This window comes from Aulonocara sp. 'chitande type north' Nkhata Bay, linkage group LG8, assembly GCF_057382095.1.
Source record: "Aulonocara sp. 'chitande type north' Nkhata Bay isolate Kocher_YH1m ecotype deep benthic linkage group LG8, A_spYH_male_GT1.1, whole genome shotgun sequence".
NCBI classification, from domain to species: Eukaryota; Metazoa; Chordata; class Actinopteri; order Cichliformes; family Cichlidae; genus Aulonocara; species Aulonocara sp. 'chitande type north' Nkhata Bay.
In genome coordinates this window covers 13,666,020-13,693,822 of record NC_141351.1, presented here as the reverse complement: position 1 = coordinate 13,693,822, position 27,803 = coordinate 13,666,020, and the positions used below count along the sequence as shown (strand labels likewise).

Below are 27,803 nucleotides of genomic sequence, written 5' to 3'. Positions count from 1 at the left end.
AGAGGAGAAAATATCGGTCCTTCTGCTGGATTTGAAGCTCTTCTGTGGCCCAGGCCAGGCAATCACATGACTAGTTGGGTTAAGATGAAGCTGTGATAAGATACTGCAGATGTTTGTGGAGCAGTTTTGGTTGTCAGTGGTTATATGAAGGTTAATTTTACATTTTGTAAAGTGTAATTTTTAGTTGTTTTTTTTAAAGACTTAAAAAAAACCCCATTGATACCCACCTCAAAATAAGAAATCAGAAACCATCTAGACACAGAATAAAGAAAATATGTATACAAGTACCTAAAACTCACCAGTGGGCACCAGTAAGAGATCTTCACTATAGAAAAGAAATAATCCAGGTCTATAACCTTCCTTAAAATGTCACATTTACACTTTTTTTTTTACATCAACAAACATTATATGTTAATTAGTGAGGTTTGGATGTGTTGATTGGCTGAGTTTCTGCCACTGCTGCACAAAGCCAGAGTTGCTAGTTAATTCTGTTAAAATCCCACACTTTCCTTCTGCATTGTCATGCACAGCTGTCATTTCCATCTCATACATAACATGAAGAGGATGTTTTGGCCCTTTTTGTTTTCTGGTGACATGTCTAATAAATCTTTAGCTCTCTGTCTAGGTCAAGCACTCCATCACTGTGCCAAAGCAGGTGGGCCATATTCTTGGCAATGCATGCCCCTCTTCAGTCCACTGAGAAATCTGTCCTCTGTTGCCTGCGTCCTTGTCCACTTGTGTCACTTTGTGCCGGCGCTGATGCAATCTGACTGACAACAGCAGCCTGTCTGCCAGGTGCTATCTTATAATCCTGCTTTACAGGTGTCCCTTATATATAGAAAAAGACAAGCATTAGGGAAAAGAAATGACACGATCCATGATCCGCTATCGTGGAAACCAGAATAGGTCAATGTTCATCATTTTTATTTCAGCAGATTGCCAAACACCAAATGACCAAATTGTAACTTGTACATAAAGTGTCTGAGTGTTTAACCCAAACCCTGGCTGATGCACAACAGCCAAGAAGTGCATCATTACAGGCTTTAGCTTAGATATCAACAAGGCTCCTATATGACAGGATTATAATAAGAGACACACTTTACACATTTTTGGTAATGATAGGGATGTTTTAAAACAAGTCTTCATTATTTTGTATACTCTTTGAATGTCTTTGATAATTGCGGTGCCATTAAGTACATAATGTTTTTTTTTTACCTTTTCCTCCATTTGCATCAGCAGTAATTGCCAGCAATTAATGTCTTTTGGCTTTTGTCTTTTGGCGTTTGCACTAGTTGTGGGTATGTTCACATCCTTTATTCATCAAACCCCAGAAAGAAATGAGAATACTGGCAGACTGAAGAGCCGGGATCAAACAAAACAAAGCATATTTGACTTTTTAGCCATTAGAGTCACTTTTGTGAATTCTTTATGTTCTTGGTACTGTTACAGAGAGTTTGACGTTAGAGAAAAATACCGTTTAAGCTAACATTATGCACTTTACCATCAAAATATAGTCACACGATAAAGTCATATCCGTAATCACGTGAGGAAAAGAACCACACCTCATCACATTTCATAGATCACAGCTAAGCTGGATAAAGCTGAGGCGCCTCAGTCACCAGATACTAACATAGAATCCCAAAATATTACAGACAATATGTTACAAGCTAACAGCAGCATACAGTAATAGAGTGTGCACTCGTGTGTCATTTTTACAAAGGCGATGGGATAAAGCCACAAAGCACCATGACAATCAAATATACAAAACTAGTCTATACCAAGTACTGAATGTGTAGAAGAAAAATGTGTTACTTTCTTCTGGCAGATGTGTCTTTTTTGTCCTTTGAGGATATCTTGACAAATTGGAATGAGTTTCAGTGTTTGATGAATCAAATGTCACACCAGTAAATGTTACTTGTCAATTTTGTCCGCTTTTAGTTTAACGCTTTTCCATTTCTGCTTTTCGTGACCTAAATCAAGGTTATTGACGGGCAAATCATAGCACAGTTGTGCAAAGAATGATGCATTTTATGCTTAAAACACTCTTCAGCATGTTGGCAGTCTATTCAGTCAAATATGCAGCGGCTGCCAAAGAAATGCATTTATTCACATCAGATCACAGAGTTTATTTCCACCCCTTAAAAAAAAGAATGCTCCTAAGCATGAATCAGATTCTTGAAGTCACCAAATTGCCCCCATGAGGCAAGGAAGGCAAATGAGCTGATATCTCAGCAACAGATTCAGCAAGTCTGTTTTCCACACAGCAGCCAACATGTCATCCTTAGATATAATCCACTGTTGCCTGATTTCACTGTTCTTACCGTGCTGTTTGGTCGCTTCTAATTAAAGAAAAATGTAGCTGCTGCAGTTGGGCAGATGCCTAAATTAAAAAGGGTCCGATCAGTTCTCCAGATAAAAATGTTGAGCGATAGTCCTCAGAGTCTACAAAAGCAGGAAACCTTCAAGCTGCAGTAGTGTTGATGTGAGAGCAAAGGCCAGCGCGAGGAGCATCACTGAGGGGTGTGAGCAGGTGATTTCAGCTGGCGAACTTCTAGCAATGGCGTTTGAGTCGTTGGACTCATCCAGTTGATGGTTCTAAGAGAAAAGATTAAGATGTAAGAATCGAAGTGGAAAGTTCATGAAAGATTTGTTGATACTGATGCATCAAAGTTCAGATATATATGTGTATATACTGTATATGTCATTCACCTCAGGTTACATTTAGCTATGTAGAGCTTTGTGGCTGTATATACTCGTATTTTGGTGACCTTCCATCAGTTTTGTTAAATTATCAACTCTCCACCATCAAGCTCGGCAGTTGGTATGAGCTGTTCACTCTGGTCTGATCTGTCCATAAGGAAATTGCTCGAGACATCTTTGGGTTTGTTCAAGTGCAGCTTTGCAAACCTAAGCACTGCTGCCTCATGTCGTTTTTGTTTTTTGGGGGTTTTTAGGAGAGAAAAAGCTTTCCCACTAAACAAACCATACTTGTTCAATCTTTTTTGAATTGCACTGTTGTAAACTTTAACATTTAACAGAGGTCACATGACTTGGACTCGAGTCAGACTCGAGTCATTAATTTTATGACTTTAAACTTGACTTGAAAAAATGTTCTAAGACTTGTGACTTGACTTGGACTTTTACACCAATGACTTGGGACTTGAATTGGACTTGAACCGGTTTACTTGAAAAGACTTGATATTTCACCCCAAATATAAAATTTAACATGCATATTATATAGAGATTGAAAATGTGACGTCATTCACGGGTAGAACCGCAAAGGATTCTGGGAACTCGTGGCAAGAAGTACTAGCGCATGCAGGCTTTCAATTAAAATCAGTTACACAGAGATAAAAAGAAACACAAAAATGTCAAGAAGCTGTTGTGTTATTAACTGCAATAGCCGGTCGCATGACAGCCACGGGAAGCCGACGGGTAAAGAGATCGGTTGTTATCGGATTACGACGTTTAAGAGAAATTGTTCGAGCCATGTTTCCGAAGTGACAAACAGGCGACGGATGGCCTGGATTGCAGCCATTCAAAGATCAAATATAACGTCCCAGAACACTCCAGCTCACAGGTTAGTCTGCTCCAAGCATTTCCACAAAGGTCAGTCTGCTGTTGTAGTTAATGCGTCATTTTCATAACATAATTGGTGATATAGGTTACAAGCAAGTCTGGCGCTGAACAGAAATTGTCGCGCTATGCTCCTTTATTTATTGTGCATAAATAGTGAATTGTCCTGACACAATATTGCGTTTCGCTTCTGTTATTATGGTACATTGACAAAAACATATACTTTTATTCACAGGATAAAACAGGTTTTTTGTATCACTAATTGCCCAGTACGATTACAGCATACAATATTGTTGTCACTGCTACATTTCTGTGATGCTACCAGAAATTATTTCCACTACTAATTAATTACCGTTGAGCTCAAAGGTTATATTAATAAACGGTTAACGAATGTGTATTTATGAAGACAATTTGTGAGACTGGTAAACTTATGATACGTACGATGGTCTTTCGTTCTACACGGTGCATTTCAAGGTCCTGCACCCATCCGTCGGTAAACTGTACCTGGGCTTGTTGCAGTGACCTGAAGTTACTAAACTTCATGAGTGTATGCACTCACTCCAAGAACCGTATGCTTATAAATATGCATATAAATATGAGATAGCTGACTTCATCTAACTAGCAAATGTTGTCCAGGCTACGTTGGTGATGCAGTTTTTTTTTAATGTGTATGATATTTTTGTCATGCGATTTTAAAGCCGGTCCTACAACCGCATCCAAGAATAACATGCAGCTTATCTCAGAACTGTCGGTGAAAATTATTCTTGGAGCTAAGTTTAATTGAGCTGCATTTTAAAGAGGTGCAATTTCACAATTTGTGTATATTTTCTAAGTTCACTATTTTGTCATGTGTTGAGAAAAACACAGATTTAAAAATTACATGGTCTAATATTTACATTTAGCATAACTGCAACATGCTTTTTTTCGTTTTTTTTAATGACTCGAAAGGACTTGAAATTCAAAATTTCAGACTTGTGACTTGACTCGGACTTTTACACCAGTGACTTGAGACTCGACTCTGACTTGCCTGACATTACTTGAGACTTGACTTGAGACTTGAGGATAAAGACTTGAGACTTACTTGAGACTTGCAAAACAATAACTTGGTCCCACCTCTGACATTTAACATCCTAACTGAGGTCTACACAGTCTTGAGCGCTTGAGTGTTTTTTTCTTTCGCAACTCTTCTGAGCTGCAAACTCTCATCGTTTGACCTTGGGGTGAAATTTGCCAAGAGACTATAAGACACACCTGAATGCCCATGGCCATAGACTCCTGTGAATGCTTTCTTTTTCAATGCTGCATAATTATGTAGAACTAAAGAATTATTGTATTTCATATCTCCTACAAGTCCACTATTATTTGACTTCACAGAATAAAACAGTTCTTACCACACACAGAGCGGAGTCCACTGTTTGATTTGACACTAGCTTTTGAGCCTGTGAGGAAAACACAAAAAAATAGAGACATTAGCTTTCATTTATTTATTTTTTTAATGGGTTTGTAAGTATTTCAGATTACACCCAGACTTGGAGAGGTGCAAAAATGAAAATAGCAGACTGCTTTATTTTGCAATGCCCATATATTAGAGGTCTTAACTCTTGGAATAATCTTCCCCCTTGTGCAAGATGTATAGGATTCAAGTGCATGTTTGTGAAAAAGTGTGTCCCTGCTTTGTTCAAGCTCAAGGTTATGACAGTCTAATGGATTAGAAGTTTTCCCAGATGGCTCAAAACCTTTTCAGCCAAACATAAAAATACCCACATGCATTTGCACAAACACAGCTATACGCACAAACAAAAGGCAAACTCACAGATACAGATGGAGAACATAAATGATAAAGTGACTCTATAGCAGTTTGGAAACACAATAAACACCCCATGTGTTGGTTCTTAAGTAGAAAAAAATTCTATGAACCAGGATTGCGGAGAAGAATGATTAATTGCTCTATCGGAGGTCTTTTCTCCTAGAGGATGTTTTACTGGTGATAAATCATATTATCGCTATTAAAAGCCAATATGATAGATTGTCTCGCTTAAAGTATGTGATATCATCTCATTTAAAAATATAGCCCCATGGTATTTATCAGAGGAGAATAGCAGATATCTGAGTGTGTGTTGGTGGGGCCAAAAATTTCAGGAGCTAGAGCTGCTATAAGCACAATCAAGCAAAACATGCCATTTATGATGTTAAATGTCAGAATCAGCACACTAAATCGATTTCCTACTATTGCATTTGATATTTGAAATATCCATTTGCATGTCATTATCTGCCACTGCTATGAAAATTCCCTGCAGCAGTTTTTTTTTAAAGTGTCACTTAGCAGACATTATTGCAAATAAGATGGTTTAGAATTGCGTACTCATACATACAGTTCGATACCTGTTGAATTAAAATAAGTTTGAGCTATTTGAAATACTCTAAAATACAATATTAACACAAGGTCAGTTTAGTGTTCTTTTCAAGCTTTTCAAGCTTTTAATGATCTGATTGGATTGGTTTTGGTACATTTCCTTTTTAGTTTTATCTTTAATTATACCACTACAAAATTAGAAAAATATAAAAATGGTGTTCAAAAAGTGCCATAGTAGTTTGCGTAATTAAAAAAACTGTAGTGAGATGCTTTTAATTGTAGTTATAGAGCCAGTAACACAGGCCTAGAGACTAGTCAGTGATCTCCTGACAAACATCACTTGCTGTGTATTCTCTGACCAGTTGGTGAGTGGTTGTTGGTGTTGCAAGGTGATTATGGTTGAAAAGAGGTATAAGGTGTTGCACCAAAAACATCCAGCCATTGCTTTTGTAGAGCAAGATACCAACTTATCTACAAACAGTCATCAACCACTCAAGGAGCAGAAGTGAAACTGTGATGCAAATTGTAAATGGAGATTGTTCCGCTTCAAAGTAAACAGTGAGCCTTTAACTTTGAAGGTGAATCTTCTCCATTTCCGGTTTACTGTTTGGCAAGTAGTTGGCAAGTGTTTGCAGACGAATTAGTGTCTCACATGTAAATGGAATCGATCAGCTATATAGTGCTAAATCACAAGAACAGTTGCCTCAAGGCAGTTTATGTTGTATATGGAGCCCCGCAGGGGACATGGGAGAAAAAAAAATTAAGACGGACTTTTGCGAGATCTCGCAAAAACTAACTCAGGATCTCGCAAAACTTTTGCTTTTAAACTCAGGATCTCGCAAAAGTTTTGCGAGATCTCGCAAAAGTTTTGCGAGATCTCGCAAAAGTTTTGCTTTTAAACTCGAGATCTCGCAAAACAAACTCGGGATCTTCGGAGGCCGCCAGCTCGAAGCCGACCGGGAGGTCGAGGCACGACGTGCCGGGAAAGCGGTGTTCCTCCCGGCTGTAGTAGGTCTCGACCTCCCGTTAGCTTCGAGATGGTGGGTGTCAGATCTCCGAAAACGTCGGAGCACTTTTGCAAATATGTGATGTCTTGTAAACCTAGCAGATATCTGACGTTTACACAACTACATTCACGTCTCAAAATATCTTAAAAGTTTATTTTGTGACCCAGAAAGAGTAATATTACAACTAAGTAGCCATTGTTGGAATTCAACTTTTGCGAGATCCCTAATTAGTTTTGCGAGATATCGCAAAAGTTCATCATAATTTTTTTTTCTCCCATGTCCCCTGCGGGGACATAGTTGTAAGATAAAGACCCTACAATTTTACAAAGAAAACAGAAAAAACACTGACTTTCATATGACCCTATGAGCAAGCGCTTTGGCGAGAGTGGGAAGGAAAAACTCCCTTTTAACAGCAGAACCAGGCTCATGACCGATTGGGGTTAGGTGAAGGTAGGAACAAATATTCACTTGGACTGATTAGAGTGTGGCAGTCAGTGGTTGCTGTGACCTTCAAAAACACAAGAATGTGTTAATTACAACTCCATTCCACACAAATCTCTAACAAACAAACAACAAAAAATAAGTGATGACATTTTATATCTACAGTAAAAAGTCAAGTCTGGGCTGACATTGATGTAAACTCAGTTGACTGGGGTTGGTAATCAACCAGGAGATGATTCCACTTTATCACTGAACTACGAGCTGCTACAGTTGTAACAAAGTTAACTGCGTAGCTGTAATCTCATTCTATTTCACCATTTAACATTAGGGGGGAAAACACATTTGGTTCATCCATGCGATGATACTTTGTCCCTGCTCTGCAAACACACACAGTCACATACACACTACCCCTGTGGGCCATTTCTGATGTTACAGTGGCAACCAATTAGCTTTGACATGACAGCTTAGGAAACTCTGACTCCACGCTGACATCTCATCTTTCTGCCCAGGAGGGGGGATTCTGTGCATGCCATCATAAAACCATCCCTGATCCATCAAGGTGACAGAGCCAGACGTCTGACACTCAGGCAGCAGCTCTGAATAGATCTCTATCTGATGTTTAGGTCTCAATTTGGATTCAGCCGCATTCTTTTACAAGTTTGGAGAGCTTTGTGAATCCTCCAAAGGTGGAAAAGAAGCCTGGACAGTTATCTGAATATTTTCTGGAAGACCTTTAAATTATATTCATTTTCCCTGAATGGAGACCTATTACGCTCTTTTTCAGCCCTGTATTTTTATTTTTATTTATTTGGGTATTCTAGAGTAGCATGGCTGATTAAGTGAGCTCTAATGCTTCTAATTCATGAGAATGTACATATCTAGAAATTCACGTGCTTATGTGAGCTCAGTATAAATGTTGAAATGTAAAAAAAAAATTACGATTTTTTTTTGTGCAATTTGAAGCATAATTTTTGGGGTCATGGCGATTACATTCACCCCATTTTGAAACCTATGTGTTTCATATGCGCATATCATATTGCTTGCCACTGTCTGTTCAGCTGGGATGTGTACTCCTCTATATGTGCTGCAGGCAGTGCTGTGATTACTCTAAACAATGAAGTAGAAGCCACTCTGATGGACCATTACCTTGCAGCACAGTGCCCTTTTGCTTAAGCGAGTAGCTCCTTAGAAGGCAATTAAAAATTTCCTAGTTAATGAGATCAGTGGAGGTGTACACTGATTGACATCATCCCTGTGAGTTTAATAGAATTTAATTTGTTCACTCTGTAATTTAAGATTTGTGACACTGGTAGCCTATATTGGCTTTTGGTACAGTTTAAAAACTACAGAGTCGAATAAAACTGCAAGAGGAGAAAAACCTCTTGTTTTTTTACAGACTGGCTTTTCTTGGGTTTTTATATATCTGTAGCAAATATTTCTTACATTTAATTTTTGAATGTTTGGTGTAGTTTTTGTACTTATGTGTTCATTATCTGGCCTTCTTGACTACAAGCCAAGGTACTCCCTTTGGGACCATCAATCACATCGAACTGAACTAAAATGAGTATCATCACAATAGTGTCTGTTTATTGGGGTTTAAGCGTCATATTTCTCTATAATTGTATTCCCAACCCCTTTAGTTTCAAAAATAGCAGCTGTGTTGATGGGGAGACAAAACATACAGGCCATACTCAAACAAAAACTTCACCTGCAGGGTCCCGCAGATGTGATATAGTGAGTTGCCATCAAGATCCAGTTTGGTCATGTCCGTCAGCACATCCAGAGCATTATTGGTTTGTGCTTTACCCTTCCGAGTGATGCTAAGGTCTACTGTGGGCTGAATCGGGGGCTGGGGTTGCCAGACCCCAACGTCTGTACCATTCCCAAAAGCCTGGATGGCGTTACCTACAAGAAAAGAGTAAAAACGTATTGATCTTTTCTGCAAGGTTTAGTCTTAGCTGTCTGTATTTGCTTCAGAAATAAGTGCAAGTACCATGACACCAACTGTTTTAATAACGTCCAACTAAAAGCTGCTACTAATTGATACTTTCAGTAATTGAGGAGGAAAAGAAATGACGTGACCTTTCTTAAGAGCCTCTTTAAAAGCAGTGGCTGCGTGTAATATCTGTGATTTGCAAAACAGTCCAAAATTGGCTCCACAAAGGAAACACCAAAACCTTAAAGATAATTTCTATAATCTAATTTTGGCAAGATTAAGTTGACATTCATCGTAAGGTTTATTGTAAGGTTTGCAAAAGTGGCAACTGCGGTGATCACAAAGCCACCAATGGATGATTTAGAGTAACATCTCAGTCCAGTAAGCTACAGTGAAAACCAGATGTGACAGATGGCTGTCCCTCCCTGAGCCTGGTTCTCTCTGGACTCTTGTCGGTTGTTTGTCATTAAGGTAGCAAAGCATACTCAAGCTTCGTTCAGTGAGTGTATTGATGTAGCAAATTACTGCTGCTCCTCAGGCTCACTTCAACAGTTATTTCTCTATTAGAGTGATACTGTCCAAAGTAATGTTAAATGTTAATTTACGTATATAATATCTGCATAACATAACATATTGAGTTTTATGACCAGTATTGTTGAATCACTGGAGTTAAATTCTGGCATCTCAGATCTGATACAATTTATAGCGATATTTTTAAGTCTAACACACCTGGTGAGTCTGACCCCAAGCAGAAAAGAATAATGCAAAGATGGGAGACAAGTTATTTCTGCAGGATGGGTGAATATGGGCACTTACGTAGACATCGGTTGTTGGTGAACAGCTCAACAAATTTATCACAGTCTGGCTTGCTGTTCCCACTGCCACTGCAGTCGCACCACGGCGACAGGCTAATTCCAAAGGATCGCACATAATTGGGTGTCATCACTGTACCTGCAGCATAAAACACAAGTAGACCACTGTTAGTGAATATGACTGTCATCCCATTATTCCAGTGGAAACCTTCTACCAGGACGTCTTTGGTTTATCGGGTAGGCTCGAGGCTCTGCATGCTTAAATAGAAATATTCAGGTCAGTCTGTGTGTGTAAGCAGATTCTCCACTGCAGGCAAACTTTAACCTGTTTATAAGTTTTACAGAACTTGCACTGAATTAAAAGATGCTACATTAGAGTGAAACTCTGTCTCGACATTGACACTTGGCATTGACAACTTGCTGCATCACGATTATGACACTCATTGCCTGGTAAAGTATCCTCATTATGTGGCCAATGGCTTTTTCTTTTCTTTTCAAGAGCATCCACATTATTCAAACAAGTGCTAATGTCACTGCAGGTGACACATAGCAGCTCTGAAGAGACTTGTGACAAGTGTTTTCGGGGCTGCTGACGCTTAACACCCATTGTGAGTCCACAGTTACGACTAAACTGGGGCACATTGTACTTTATGGACGAAATAGCCAAATGAAACTATTCTTGGCTATTTTTTTTCCCATCTTAATGAAACTGAATAAAATGCTGATTTGTTTAGGGATCATTGGGGTTGAGTAGGCTCATAGTTATTAGCTCCGCAAGTACATGCAGATTTTTGTGTGTGAAGGCAGAAATGAGCGGTTAAACTCGGGGGGGCCCATTAGAGGGTGTAAACTGTGTGAAGCATGATATGAATGGTGCAGATTAAAATGTCTGCCTGTTGAGTTTGCAATTGGTCACTGTTGCCCTGCGTTCAAATCTCATTACAAAAACTCAGTGGGACATCATTTTTCCTTTCTACATAATTAAACCTGCTGATGGAAAAAAATCCTGAATTAAGTACTTTTCTGCACAGTGTTTTGGCTTATGAAGTGCGATGCCTTGTACACGCTACAAATTTTTAATTTATTGACTGTGAACTTGGGTGTCTTGCGTCTTTAACCTCGTATCTTAAGCTCTGCTTTGAAAATGCATGCCAAACTTGCAGTTTGCAGGTCAGCATGCTAGCTGCAGAGAGGCAAAGAAGCGGGGCATGTAAATTATAATGCAATGGAATATATTCACATCGCTTTTTTCCCCTACTTTTAATGGGTTTCTGTTGGCTTGTACTTTAAGAAAAAGCAAATGTGTTTAAAACTGCATTTTACTTCTAATTGAGCTGACAAAAATCTGCAAATTACCGAAAACGGCGACCAAAAATCCCCCCACACCAAAGTAAATAAAGAATTTGTAAAAAAGAAAATACAAAAATAGAATGAGTTTGGTTTAATTTCTTAATAATGATAATAATGGATACTTTATTGATCCCCATGGGGAAATTACTTGTTTTTCTCTGCATTTGACCCATTCACTCAGTGAAGCAGTGGGCAGCCCACTAAGCAGGCGCCCGGGGAGCAGTGTGTAGGGACGGTACCTTGCTCAGGGGTACCTCAGGGTAGCCGTTAAGTGGATTCGAACCGCCGACCTTCCGATCATGGGGCGACCACTTTACCTACTGAGCTATCCCTGCTAATGCTAGTTTGTCCTAATAGCAGCAGCAGTTTTGCTAAAATTTTAAATGTAATCCAGCTTTACAACTTGATTAACTTACCAATAAGACCTGAGTAAGAAAGCAGACAGTCAGCATAGTTCTCTCTAAGACAGCCGGATATGGAGTGAACCTCTGGCTGACAGTTGCTGATGAAGTCTGCCAGTCTTGACCTATGAACAAGAGTTAAAAGAGGTTGAAGAAGTCGCTGCTTTGCGGTTTTGACATATTTTTGAGTAACTGATCAGTAATTTCAAGTCATTTCTTCAAGGTTGTCACTTTTAAAAGCATTATATCACTTCCTGCTATGTTTGATCATTCCCTGGATTTCCCGTTCAGACCACAAGCACATGTTGTTTGATAAGTGCGAACATCAGCTTTTGTGTCAAAATGGCCTGACTGTCATGTTGATGATAGTTACTCGTGACAGTGTAGGTCTTTGGCACCCAAGACTAAAATGTGGTCTTCAGCGCAAAGAGTCCAGAGTTTTCATGCTTAAAGGTTTAGCATCAGGTCAGGAGTCAGGAGCACGGCACTCTTTTTTTTTGGTTTCTATAAATTTCCACCCCAGGGTCTGGCTGTCAATTTTAATGTCCTGAGGTGTCTGAAGGAGAGCGGTTGATGCAAACTACTCTGAGAGGATAGTGGCCACTTCACACATCGGCCTAACAAGTGAAGATCCCTGAATGCCTTGGGGGTTGCATCAGGAAGGGCAAAAGTCTGCCAAATCAAATACACGGAGCAACCCGCAGCGCCGACCTCAGCCGAAAGGTGACAAATGGGAACACTTGCAACACATGACATCTACAAAGAGGGAATACATGGATGACAACGGACAAGAGGGGGAAACTAGATTATTGTTACTATTATTATTATTATTATTATGTTATTATAATTGTAGGATTATTTCCTTCTTAGCCACTTTATCTTCACGGCTCTTTATCTACTCACTTCCTAATTACTTTACTTTTACTGTAGATTTAAGACATTACAGCAAAACTCCACGAGTGAATAAAAACTTACCTAATTTATGCAATGTTTATAACTGACAGTACATGACAACCCAGTCTAATTTGCACATATTTTTAGCAGTTCGATTACAGACTTAAAGTGGCTGCAATTTACGATAAATTACATTTTGAATATTTAGTTTTCAATTTGTACTTTGCTCAAGATGGACAGAATGGAGGAAAAATCTTAGTGGTTAATTTATGGTCATATTTACTGCCATAGAAAAACATCATGTAAAAAAAAGTCTACCCAGTATCTCGAGGTGCCTTACCTGCATATGTAGTTGGTCTTACATGTGTTTTGAAGAGATAAACAGTTGGTTTTGTCCTTATCCTCGTAGGAGCACACTGGTACAATGGTTTGACGTCTGCGTTCTGCACATGCTGTCTGATCCCCCGTTGGACAGGAGCAAAACAGCATCCCGTAGCTGTATTTCGTGGGAACCTTGGTTTTGGAAAGGAAACGGCATTTGACATTTAATGCTTGCTTTCTCAAACATCTGTGTTCTATATAAATTTCTGCATTGTTTTGATGGCATGGCATGCATCCAGCACAGCCAAAATATTACCCACCCTTTGATCCCTTGCAAGCCGATGTGTAAACTGAATATCATAAAGCTGGGCAGAAAGTATGGTGTGGATATGCAGCTATACTGCAGCTATGTGAAAGACTGAGATAGAAATTAGACTGAAAGACACTTTAAATTTCATATGTTTTGTACTTAGCATCACAAATAACCAAAAAGAAGATTATGTGGCAACGCTTTTCTCTTCATATAGATTTTGTGTGAATGCAGTGAATAAACAATGTTGCACTGCTGCTGTGAAATGTAAATAGTTTAACTATTTTAACCGAGCTGTTCTTCTTATTTACAGCAATGCAACATTTCTATAATAGTCATTAAACATGTTTAAAATACTGACATAGGCTAGCTTCGTTGCTGCTGTTTAAGCATTCATCCTCAGTAAAATGTTGTGTTTGACGTATATGAACTACAGTATCAAGAGCTATAATCTGGCAACATAACAGCAGCCAGTAGTCAGAAAGTAATAAGCAGGATTTTAAAACTGTTTATCTTCAAAATAAACCTCCGGTGTCAAATATGGTCTGAAAAAAATCTACAGAGGAGCCTCGAAATTTGTGTCTGCAAAAGCAGAGATTTTCGAAATAGAAAATGTGTAGGAAAATGCGAGGATAATTACCTTGTCAAAGAACTGTCTTAGAGCCTTGTGGCATTTGCGCTTGTTGCAAACCTCAGAAGTGGACACCCTGCTAGTGCAGGGGTTGATGTAAGCCGAGCGATACTTCTTACACGTGTCATTCAAGTTACAGGCCTTGGCAGCATTCAGACAGTTGTTCTCCTTTGTGGAGGCAGGCTCGACTAAGAGAGAGGAAAGAGTCACGCAGTTATTTAATATTTTCTAATGTGAGACTTACTGATTTTTGTGCGCTGTTGTTTAAGCCAAGCCAATCAAAATTAACATGGTAGGTAAGTTACATGAGTGAATAGTAAGAAATCCATAAAATAAGCGTAGAAATATTTTCAAATCAGACGAAGAAAACAGGATCATCAGTGCAACTTTTATTCTTTCCCAACATTATTTTCACTTTGTCATAAAGCCCCCTTTCTTCTAAAAGTACCTGTTTTTATTAGTTTGCATCTATTTTTAAAGTAAAACTACAGTGTTATATAATTGAGAACAATAAAAAACGATTTATTATTGATTATTTTGAATGCATTTGGATCATTTACCGTTAAATTGTTTGAAACTGCAGAATATATGAGAACAACTGTTCAGATAGAGAAGTCTTTTCTAGCAATTTAGCACAAAACATTCAAGCAATTTTTTGCTTCATTTAATGCATGAGGTGCTTTATGTATTTATCATATCTCACATCTCAGGTCTCTCTGATCAGGCCTTCCATTTATACTTTTAGCAGCAGAAATCAATAGTTGGAGCATCTTGACAGTTTATCATTCCCAACTGGATAAAAGCTAAAAACCCATCTTTGAGAGTATTAAAAAAAGCAGATGTTATGTGATTTTTGTGATTGTAACCGTTTCTCATGTTCTCATGCATAGCATATGTAACCGAGGCTGATTTTGCCTCAAAAATACAGGCACATCCTCAGGCACGGTTCACATTCCTTGGCTTAAGTTATGGAAATCAAGTCATCTCCGTTTCCATCCCTGTGTGCCTCGCCTTCCGTCACAGAAAGAAAGCATTCTGCGGCCAAAATAATGCCTCTCACTTCTCATTTGTTGTCATTAAAGTCTTTCCTGCTCCACTGCTTTCTGCACAGTAACACAGACTGTATCCTCTGCCTCGACATGGAAGAATGAATTCTGTAATTTTGCCTTTTGAGGTGGAATTGAAGCTCACTGCACTCTTTCATGCACCACAGAATGAGCTATGATTAAATCTGAATACATTCTTGAACTTTGGGTTAATCACATATTACAAAACCCATTACTTACATCTGACAAGTGACTAGAGATGTGGGCTGTGATCCTTCAGTGGCTGTTTGTAGCTTTTGGGTCGTGGGTGTTACGGGTTTACCTCCATTACTGTTAACCTGCAGGAAAATGCTGACCTAAGTTGGATTTAAAAACTGTTTTGAAAAAGTTATCACTTTTGACGACCTGGGTTCAAATGAGGTTATCTGCATGTGCAAATTAACTGGCCGGGTTGTGTGTTAGTAAGAAGGTCATACGCTGGAGCCATATTGACATAATACCCCACAGCAGGTAAAAATGAACAACAAAAAAAGCGTTTTAGCAGTTAGGAAGCTCATTTTGAATTTATACTTTAGAGTCATTTGCGATCACAAAGAGTAATGATGTTGATATAGCAAAGTTCAACAATTACCTCACCCACATCCTCCCTCAGAGAACATTATGTCCTAAAACAGCATCACATAAAACAGTAATATGATTCTATTTCTTAACAAATTTAGTGTTGACATTAAGGCACTTTTACATTGCCACTGGGTTATACAGCATCAGTGGGATTGGGAAATTCCATTTGAATGCTCTATTGTGTACCAGTATGTATTTGCTTGTTTAGTTGACTCTCAAGTTGTATACTCTTTCTGTGTTTCTTTGTAAAATAAACACTGAATTATCAAAGTTATGAGTAACATCATGAGTCTCACACAGCCTTCTTATGTTTCTCCCCCCGAGCAAGACCACCACTGCAGTAAATGACAAACAGAGGGATCTGACCCCATGACCTCTAATGGGATGATGCAAGACATTTGAAAGACTGTCGGCCGGGTAGGCCTACATATGAAACTCAGACAAGAGGATAATTATACCAGCCTTGGGGGAGTAATGATCAGAAAGTACCTGCACCTCTCCAACAAACCTATATGTGTAATGTTGTGAGAAAGTATTTTCCCTTCCCTTCTTAGTTATTTGCATATTTTTCACACTTACATCAAACTAATTTTAGCATTAGACAAAGATAACCTGAGTAAATACAAAATTCAGATCTTAAATGATGATTCATTTATTAAGAAAAAAACTTATCCAAATCTACCCAGCCCTCTGAGAAAAAATCATTCCCTTATAAACCTAATAGAAAGAACTGCATGTAACCGTTTGTGACAACTGTCAAAAAGTCCTTCACATCGCTGTGGAGGAATTTTGGCTCACTCTTTTAGAAGAATTGAGCCACATTGGAGGGGTTTCCAGCGTAAACGTGCTGTCTGAGGTCATGCCAAATCATCCCAATTGGATTAAAGTCTGGACTGTGGACTAGGTCAGGGCTGTCCAACTCCAGGCCTCAGGGACCGGTGTCCTGCAGGTTTTAGATGTGTCCTTGATCCAACCACCTCGTCAACATGTCTTGAAGTTCTCCAGAGGCCTGGTAATGAACTAATCATTTGATTCAGGTGTGTTGGTGGTATCAGGGTGATATCTAAAGCCTTTTGTCTGTCTAATCCGCAGAAAGGAAGGAGCAAATGCTTTTTCACTGAAGTCAGCATCCAGACATATTTCTGTTTGTCCTGGTCTTCTACAGTGTTGTCTACTGTGTATACAGAGTACACTGCATATACAGTACCGAAGACAAAATACAGTAAACATAGGTCAGAAAAAACTAGGACCCCTGAATTTCAGTTCAAGGTGCCTCAAGGCAATTTACATTGTAAGGTAAGCACCCTATAATAATACAGAGAAAACCCCAATAATCATCTGATAGTTGGGATCAGCCAAGTTGTTTATTATTTGTTTACTTTTTCTTGTTGACAATGATGTTGTTTATAAGTGTTACATGGCTAATGAGACACTTGAGCGTTTATTTTTTCCTCAATAAATGCTAACATTGCTATTTTATGCTAAATGTCTCTGCAGTACTACGGCGCTGAACAGTGACCCTAAAACCAAGGGGGAAGAAAAATGAGAATCCTGCATGTAGGGTTTGGGGCATCCAGGTTTCCTGGCAGGAAAATCCTCAAAGCTTTGTGCACCTCTGCCATCCGCTTTCTTTAGCATATCTTTATGGATTCAGACAAATTTCTCATTTCTATGCAGACTGCACATGGAATGAAGCACACAAAATTTTCTGGATTGATGCTACCATTAAACACATTCCATTCAGAAACAGTAGAGGTGTCCCTTTGCTGTAACCTTCCATTTCACTGAAGTGGTCCTGGATAACAATGTTCGGCAAAGAAATTGCTCGATCTGCTCCCTTTTTCCCCCTCTGAATGTAATCCAAGAACATTAATATGAACATCGTGGAATTGCACTTTTGTCTGCGTATGACATAAAAATCCTCTCCTGTCCAAAAGACACAGATTAGAGTAATACTGAGAATTCATGTGACCCTTAAGCTAACCATCAACAGCCAGCTGTGTGCCTGAAGCTCTCAAGTCAATAAGTCTTAAAAAGGTGTGGATTACTGTGAAACTCACTGAACAGGTTTAGTTAAAAATACTATGGGGCGATCGTGGCTCAAGAGTTGGGAGTTCGCCTTGTAATCGGAAGGTTGCCGGTTCGAGCCCCGGCTTGGACAGTCTCGGTCGCTGTGTCCTTGGGCAAGACACTTCACCCGTTGCCTACTGGTGGTGGTCAGAGGGCCCGGTGGCGCCAGTGTCCGGCAACCTTGTCTCTGTCAGCGCGCCCCAGGGTGGCTGTGGCTACAATGTAGCTTGCCATCACCAGTGTGTGAATGTGTGGATAATTGGATATGTAAAGCGCTTTGGGGTGCTTAGGGACTAGTAAAGCGCTGTACAAATACAGGCCATTTACCATTTATGACATTCCCCATAGAGTGCAGCAGGATTTCTAATCTTGTCATGTTTTAACATAATACTTTTTTAGCCATCTGCCAAGTGCATTTATGAATTTATGAAAGTAAGTAAGTAAGTAAGTAAGTAAAATTTTATTTATATAGCACATTTCTAGATAGAGATCACAAAGTGCTTTACAAGATATAACAGATTAAAAAGACAAAATACAAACAAAGTTAGCAAAAGGCAGTTTTAAAAAGATGTGTTTTTAGCTGTTTTTTAAAAGTAATCAATGAATCAGCGGATCGTAAGTCCTGAGGAAGGGATTGCTGTTTAATTGAAAAATGAATTTTAACTACCATAATGGTTCCTTGGCTATTGTTATAGCTGCTTGTCTGTTATAACTGATTTTCTGAGAGGTTTGGTTAATCATAGATTCTCTTATAAATCTTTTAATACTTTTCAGGACTCTTTATTTATTTATTTGACTCTCGTTTAATGAGATATCTTATTTTATGAGTAAAATAAGGCCAGTAGTGTTAAATGTCTTCAGGCTGTATAACAGTCTGGCACAATGCCTGATTCGACTCTCTCTTCGCTTTACTCAAAATTCACAAAGTCACCTAAACTTAAAAACAAGAACTTTGCCATCTAGATAATGATTCAAATTAATATCGTTCATAGCGTATCAGTGATTCACTTCATTTATTATAACCCGTCTCTCTATTCAGTTTCGTCTTTGTAATTTAAGAAAGCCCTGAATTGGTCAGAGCCTCTCCGTCATGGCATCTGGCCTTCTGTCAGGTTTCCTGCCAGCATCACTAAATCCACACCAGTGTCTTAATACTTGACCAGACCCAAGACCAATTTATTAAATGCACCAATGCAATTAGCAAAATCCCCTTTAGTTTTTACCGCAGCCATTATTCCTTTCCTCCATTTAATCCTCTAGTAGCTCATTTATCGTGCATTGATTTAAAGAGTAAGCTTAAGTAGCTGCAGAAATGTTATGCTGAGAATGAAATTCCCTACAGAGTCCCCGATGATTATGATTGCCTGCGGACATTACTCACATGATCAAATTTTCCTGTAATAATAACGCATGTGCCCAGTGACAAACATGTTACTATGGAAGCTGAACTACCCTTTTAAATTTCAGGTTGTTGGGAGCATTTTCTTTTACCAGAAATCTTCTACTTAAAGTAGAGTATTTTTGATTGGACTTGGTGCGCTATCAGTGCAGGATATTGCAGAAAGAAAGGCTGAGCTCTGAGCTCTGATTGCTGTGAGTCAGATATGATACCCAGGTGCACCTCTGCTTTGTGCTTTTGTTCTATTTTGTTGTTTTGTTGTTTGCCAGTTAAAAATGGTAATTTTCTTTCTGTTTTTGCTCTCACTTTACAGGGTTTTTGTTTTGTGTGTTACTCAAAGAGATGTACAAAAAGGCCTGGCCAGAGCAACAACTATTTTTTTTTTGATGGTTAGGTTTATCTGTAAAATTACAGTGAACTGTGTGGACAAATGTTACAGAACAACATTGTTTTTAAAGCGTTTTTTGTGCATACTTTGTACTTTCCTTGTACATACTGTCATGGAAAAAAAGTAGTCTTTCAGTCCTAAGTTTTTACTTATCAAAACATTATCATTGTTAGAAATCCAGTCTTTACCAGACAAGTTTAGACTGGTACCATTTTATCAGTACTGAGTCTTAAAATTAAATGTAATTATTCATTTTAGAACAATTTAGTCAAAATGGAACAGTGGGTGAAAAACTAAGTGCAGTAAGTACAGCATTAAATCTTATTACGTAGAAATTAAGCAGTTAGGTAGTAACGAGGTGCAGCTAATTAAATGCACTTGATTAACTGATCATCAGCAAGAAGGAACGCCTCTATAAAAGCACATGTTTGGGCAGTTTGCAGGTCTGGAGCATTTAGGTGTGTGCTAACCCAATGCCATGGAGGAAATACATCAGCAATGATCTTAGAGAAGCGATTGTTGCAGCCCTTCAGTCTGGGAAGGGTTTTAAGGAAATTTCCAAATAATTTGAAGTCCAAGATTCTACAGTGAGAAAAACAGAAAGGCAGTTCTCAGCAAATTCACTCCAAGGTCAGACCATTCAATGCTCAGGAAATCTTCCAAAACACACAAACAACCAAAGGCTACATCTCAGAAAAACAAATGATTAGCAAGTTAAAGGTTAATCTTCTTCTGTATAATTTTTAAAAAGCAAAGCTTAAGCTTAGGTTTGGAAAACTTTATCTGGACCAACAACAATACTTCTGGAACAATGTCCTTTGAAGGGATGAGACCAAAGTCAAGATATTTGGCCATAAAACACAGGAACACGTTTGGCAAAAGACAAATGGCATATCAGCACAAATGCCTGAAAATGTTAAGCACAATGTTGGAGGGGTGAATATTTGGGCCTTTCTTGAGGCCACAGGACCTGCACTCCTGGATTTGACCTGAATATTTTTGTTAAATAGAAATCAGTAAATCAATAGAAAGTGTAATGTGTCATGCTCTTTTGTTCATCTAACATTATATTTACTTAATTTTAAAACGTGCTAAGAACCACATGAGTTTTCTAATCATATGCTTAGATCTGAAATTGATTATTTCTTTTTATTGTGTAATTCACCTTTTTACCATGAAGAAAGAAGTCTACAGTGACAGCTGTTATCACAATGATTAGGTCAGACACAGAATAACAAGCAGTGGTTGGGATGGGTTGCACAAGGGTTTGCAGCAAAAATGTGCAAATTAAAAAAACCTAAATAGCACCATTACTGCAAATTTTTCCAATTACATGCATCAAAAGGTATCGCACTGAGATCAACTGATCTGTGCAAATTTCTCATATCTGAAAAGATAATGTAACGTAAAACAATTATTAGATTAAAGGAATAGAAGTTAATTAAATTTTTGCCCGTTACCGTAATCACTGCAGTTCTTCAGAGTTTAACTGCATGTATGAATGCCTAGAGTGTTTTTTTTTCTGTGAAGGAGTAATGCACACATTTGTGACAACATGTATGCGTACATATTCCTGTGTGTGGGCGTAGGGTGTGGTAAACTCACATAAAATAACAGCACGCTTGTCAGAAAACACTATCATGTGTCACCTGCAACCTACAGTACTTTATTTTTTCATCTCAAAGCTATCATTAGCAATTGCCTGCATCACTTATGGTTGCATATCCACTCTGCCTGCTGCGCACAACTTATCACGGTAAGCCATAAAGTACACTCATCATGTTGAGGAATTTCTGCTTTTCAGGCCATTTTACTTCTTCCGGTAACATTCATATGTGTCAGAGTGGCAAGACATGTTGGAATTGGGTTAGTAAGTTTGTAAATGACAGCCTGTGAACTTGCATTTTTGTGTATTTTGTAGTTTCCATACCTATTGATAGTATCAATCATGCCAAGAATGTCATTGACCAAATAGTTTTGCTTTGCATGAATTAGGGATAATTAGCAATAATTCACAGTTACAGCAATTAGGCTGTTTTTCGTAAAACTGTTTTTCAGTTTTACGAAGCATGTCCAGCAAACACAACTATTTAGCTGTCTTTCACAGTAAACTAACAAATGCATGTATTTAATAATACGAAAGTAATGCCGTATATCTCCAGTTCAGTGACATCCATGCTGGAGGTGGTTATTCAACATCTTCATTGGATTTTAGTCTACAGATATTGGTGGATTTGTGCAGTCTTCATATTTAGATGTAGTAGCATATAACTAAAACCTCTTATATTTTAAATTGTGTGCTTACTATGCAATAAAGTTTTGTTGGTTTTACTTCATGGCACCGAATATCTGATATTTGCTGTGTAATTACTCAACATATAAGTGAATTTCCGACCTCATAATTGAATTCAGTTGGAATAAACTGAGCTTTTTGCGGTTTCAGAGGGGGCAGAAAAAAACAAAGGGGAGAGGAAGTGCCATCCAGTGATTTGCTGATACAGCTAAAAGCAGGTTTGTGCAGAAAGAGTCAGCAAATTTAAAGTGTTTCTTCTGCTGATAGCCACACTGATGTTCAGCTGGAGAAGTTTGCTCACATATGGATAGTTCACAGGAACACTGAGGCCAGCAGCAAAGGACAAATACTACTGAGGATTAATCTGTTGCTTCAGGCATCTAGACCCACTGAATTATTCTTGAGATTCCTGCAATGGAAAATCATCATGGCAAGCTTCATCTCTTTTTCAGTGGCTATATCCTCAGCGGGACTACTGATGAGATCTGCGGATGGACTGGGAGGAGGGGGTAAAGATACTGGGATCAGCTCTAGGGCCAGTAACTAGTAGGGAGACTTTCTTAAAGAAAATAACTGCTTCTGTGTTAAATTTGAGGATCTGGCTTGAGGAGGTTTTGGAAACTTCTGCAAGATATCAATTAAGGATGGGGTGAAGAACATTTGTTCAGATTTGTAGTGGTTATAAAGTAGCTTCATATGAACATGAGCGGCTGGAATTTAATTGAGTACAAAAAGCATGCGTAAGACTGCACTGACACAATCCAATCTCAAATTTCAAAGAAGCAATACATGCAAACATGAATTTTAAGAGGAAGCATTTTATTAAAAATGAAAATGTATTTGCTTCATTTATTGCTCAATATTATGTACACTATGTGCTACTGAAAAGAGCCTCTTGGAATGGATTCGGCACTCATACCACCGCTGCCAGCCTTGAATGCCCTGAAGTACCCTCGTAGATTGTAATAGACATAAATGCAGTGTGTTAAGGGCAGTGCTGTAGCCCCACAGTTCCCTTTGTCTGCACACCAGTATCTGTAAAAAGCACTCTCACTGATTGATCTTCATCATTGATTTATAAATGACGCAGCATTTCATTTCAGTAGCTCCTTGCGGGTATATTCTACCAGTTAGTGGCCTCGATGTCACGCCTTTCGGATTGAATCGATAATGTTATTAGTATGACATAAGAAAATCTTTTCACTGGTGCCATAATGACGTAACAAAGGCAGTACTCAAAAATCAAAAGAGGTAGAGTAATTGTCTTGACTTTGCGTTATGAATGCCCTCTGTGTTATTCGTTCATTTGATATTCTACACGCCCGTCTCAACAAACACTGGATTAATTGCAATGACGTCTTCAGAAACAGTTCTCCGGGCTTCCTGAAGGACATCCCAAAGCTTTTCTGCCTTTTGTTCTGTTCTCTTTCAACATGATCTCACACTGCTTCAATAACGGTGACAACAGGTCTCTGGGGAGGCCAATCCATGACAGACAGTGCTCCTTTGTGTACTACATTGTAGTACACAGCTGAGATGTAACCCCAAACCATGACAGAGCCTCCACCATGTTTACAATTGGCTGTAGACACTCAACGTTGTATCTCCCTGTATGTATTGATAACAATAATTCAATAAGACCTGTTGTTACTGACCTTGAATCAAGTTCTTGCGTAATCTGGCAAATCTGTTTTTCTTCCTTCTTAGGCCTGCTGCATCTTTTTTATCTTTACCTACTTTTCTCTTAATTTTTCAGGATACCATGCACACCATGCCAAGATATAACAAGTCTTCATCTAATGGCTGTTTAGAAATCACCTTGTTAGGGTAAACATCAAATAGTTTACCATAAAAAGTGTTTGCAAAGTCATCAAAAATATATATATATCACTACTTCTAACTAGTCTGGGAACAATGCTTTAAGGACTGACTGATCCACTGGTGTTTTTTATGATTTCACTGCTGACTAAAGGAAAAGGATGGCAGCAGAGGCTTCTGGGAGAAGCTTTTCCTTTGTATGTTTGTGCCCAATCACTTTAAATCCCCAAACTCTGGGATTTATTCAATTTTATTTATTTTTTATTAGTAAAAGCTAAATTTCTTTCAGTCTTCTTCTTATACTGTTGTTAAAAAAATCCATGATGAGACATGGCATTTACTGGAGACGCCTGTACTTTACTTCTAGTTAAATGTCCTGAAGCACAGAGCAGAAAAAAGTGTTACTGTTCAAATATTTATTATCTGGGTGATATAGCAGTCAGAATGGGGAGTATTATGCCTTAACAGTAGACTCCAGGGGGTACAGTACCTATCATTGGATTTTGGCTCGCATGTGCATCATTTTACCCTTTTGATTGCCCGAGGCCTGGCTTAGTTGCAGGCAGGAATGAGGTCACTTATGGCAAATGGATTCCTGATATCTAGACTACTCAATGATTTATTTATTTATTTGTAAAAGCTATAGCTGCTTACGTTATAATGGCTCCTCAGAGCCATCGCTGCTTCCTGATTTGTCTTGCTCACACTGCCTAGGTAATCTAAATTATTACTTAAAATAATATTTTAATATTGACGAGTAAGCTTTGAATTTCTTTTTTTTTTAAGTATATCTTGATGAAGGTTTTTCCCATGTATTCAAAAGGGTTCCTTGGAATTTTTGGGAGGTCGTGGAACTTGCACATGGTTTTGCAGGACTATTTCAAGCTGATTTTGTTTTATTTCTTGGCCTTTTAATAAATCCGACTTGGTTTAACTGGTTATTGTGGACGCTTTGTCACTTTTGCAATTCCTCCCAGCCTCTCATTGCCATACCTGCAGGTATCTCTTTAGTATCTTGCCATAATTCCAGCGCAGGTGAGAAATGTCAATTAAAGTAATGTTTCCTTTTTCTCACTGTTGAAATACATTTGTGCCCTCGTCTCTGAAGCAGCACCACTGTTATATACCAAGTGGATTCAATCATAGGAAGAGCGAGAGACATGGAGAGAGAAAGAATCAAATGACCACTTTTTTCTTTTTTTGCGATGAAATGGTAGCTGGCCAATGCAATAGACACCCTCCTCCTGCCAGAAGCCCAATATTGAGGCATGCCAAAGAGTTCTGCACTTGACACACACACACACACACACACACACACACACACACACACACACACACACACACACACACACACACACACACACGTGTTCTATCAGTGCCATTGAATGCACACAGATGGTTAATTGTCTCACTGTGAATGTGTTTATGGGATCTCTGCAGATCTAATTTTGGGCCTGCCTAGGTGTACACTCCCTGGTCCACCTGCACTCTTTTGACATTTGAGGACACATATGGCATTTACCTTTACAACACGCAAATGCTTCCTGTTTTTTCTTTCTCTCGCTTTTCAAACCAGGCATTCAGCGCTCGCGGTCTCCAGCAGCTCAGACAAAACCTCCTCTACGCTAAAAGGATGATTAATTCAAAACTAGCAGATAACCGCTACTCCCCGCGTTATACTGTGACAGTGGAATAACATGCAGACCCCTCATTATTGCTTTGAGGGTGAAATACACTAAATTACTCTGCTTTGTGTATGGTGGGTCACAGTGGCAGATAAAAGCTTTTGTGATGGATAATAGGCGTTGAAAGCTGCAGCCTGAAACCAGACAGCAATAGCAAAAAGTGGTTGTCAAATAGTGACAGATTTGTGGCAGCGATGCGGTGACTTAAGCTGGGTTTAAAGAACAACTGAGAAATAATGGCCGTGACTTAACACTGCACAGCGTCCAAAGTGAAACCTCAGGAATGCAAAAACAGGTTCTTACCAGCTATGATGGGAGCCAGGCGGAAGATATCCGAGAGGCGGCTATTCACTGGTTCATATGGAGAGTATTCCAGCAAATCGTTACCTGCATGGCAAAAAGCAAACGTGTGTGTTTGTGTGTAAATGCTGTCTTCTCTAACAGCATAATATCAGATGCATAAATTTGGATTTATTATGATCAAATGGGATTAATCCCAGTTTGATGCAGTGTGAGAACAAGGTTTATCTTGGCGTGTGTCTCACTGTGATATTACAGATACAAAAAATGTTCCCTTCTTGAAGTCATAAACAGATATGTAGACTGATAAACTTTGATGATGATGAGTTCAGACATAACCTCAAGTCAAGTAGCTCACCCAGGTACAGGTCTGAGGTACAGATTTGTCTCTACTCTGCAGGTTCTTGACATTTGTGATAAACTTATAAAAACTGAAGTATTATTGCAGTATATAACCTTGCAAATTTGTTCCACCTTTACCAACGCATGAGTGGTAACTGTCCAGCAGTATGTAATATCATAGAACAACAGGAGGCGTTCAGCCTACTTTGTAATCACTATACTTTAAATACTTTATATTTCTGTGCCTTTAAGTATAAATCTACATGAGTACATTTATAAGTTCAGGACTAACATGTAGTGATGCTTTTACTTGAGTAATCTTTATTAATGCTCAGTCCTCTACTATAAATGCACATGAATTACCCTGTAAACTCTGATATATGCTCCAAAATATCCGCAAACAGTTCTTCTCCTTTTTCATGCCTCTTCGGCATCGACAGTTGTAAAGGGGGCTTTGCTTCATGGCATCTATAGCGCTGCGGCACTCGCCCTGCGCCTCGGCACCGTGGACCGCGCTGAAGTTGCTCTCCCTCCCCGCCACACACTGCCTCATTGTCCGGTACTTGGTGCTGCAGGAGTACTCCTTTAGACATTGTTCACTGGCCTTTACGCAGTCCAGTCGGACGGCTCGGGATGCCGAGCCGCTGTCACCCTTCAGGGTGAACACAGAATCTGGGAGTAAGAAACAAGAGTGAGTGAGAATGATTTGTGTAGTCCGTGTAAACTACTTTACTGACACTGCATTACGCACAGTTTAGACATCTGTCAGCACACACTGCTTAATTGGAGAGCACTTTTGTTGTTGTGGTGCTGTTTCCTAACGCACATAGGCTACACATTACTGCTGACACGCAAATATGCAGCGAGTACCAGAAAAGCTATGAACCCCGGAGGCTCACAACCGTGTCCCAGCAAGCAGAACAAATCAGTTCAATGAACTTCTCCTTTGCCGCTTGGCGAAGGACGCTCCTTGTTCACCACCACCCTTCTGTTGCTTGAATTTATTCATATGAACTGCAAAGGAGCACGCGCCGTTTCAAAACGCATGTTTATGTATAAATTATAGGAATTCAACAGATGAATGTGGCACTTACCCAGAAAGGACAGTGTAATGACAAAAGTTGTTAAAATCATTGCGCTTTAGAAAATGTTCTTTTTTAACGAGGTGTTTCCGAGATTAAAAGAAAATGACACGAGAACTTGTCAAACTGATCCACTTGTCCTCTGGTTGCACATTGTGCGAGAGAAAAAGACGAAGCATCCTGTAGCAGAGCGTTCTCACTCCCGAGAATCCCAGCTCTCCACCGGAGTCCGGCGGCTAAAACCAAACCGTGCGAACCTGCCGGACTTTAGGACGACACAAAAAGCGAGTGAGACGCAAGGAAGCGCGCTGATGGGCCATCTCCACTTCACCCTGCTCGCGTCAACTCCTGTTTGTCTGCGGGGGTCCTTAGTCCGACGCAGTCCTGCAGGTTGGAGGAGGAAAACTTTGCAAACAGAACCTCTGGAAATCACATTACAAAACCCTAAAAGCAATCAGTCCAACTTGAAAAATGGATTATTTTATCTTGAGCAGTCCATCACTACCTGGAATGGAATGAAAGTGTTTGTTTTTTAATTTATTTATTATTTTACATCCAGTTAAACGAAAAAAAGGGGAAGAATACTCCGTTTAGATGAAAGGACTTTAAAGCGTAAAACCTAAAATAACGCGGTTTGATCTGGACTGTCCTCCACTCTAATGGAAAAAAACGCAGAAGCTGGAGATGCAGCGTGCGAGGGCGTGACGTCATGCAGCTGCGCGCCCAA

At 39.1% G+C, this 27,803-nt stretch overlaps 1 protein-coding gene across 1 annotated transcript; it reads right to left on the bottom strand.

Annotated features, from left to right (window-relative positions):
• Window positions 1-896: 896 nt before the first annotated feature.
• Window positions 897-27,803, bottom strand: gfra1b (gdnf family receptor alpha 1b). The gene is made up of 10 exons (XM_086303658.1): window positions 27,089-27,803; window positions 26,358-26,666; window positions 25,656-25,739; window positions 14,042-14,220; window positions 13,111-13,283; window positions 11,892-12,001; window positions 10,130-10,264; window positions 9,086-9,282; window positions 4,968-5,015; window positions 897-2,595 (listed from the first exon to the last, which is right to left on the bottom strand). The coding sequence occupies exons 1-10, from the start codon at window positions 27,126-27,128 to the stop codon at window positions 2,443-2,445; spliced, it is 1,428 nt and encodes a 475-aa protein (XP_086159784.1). The 5' UTR covers window positions 27,129-27,803; the 3' UTR covers window positions 897-2,442.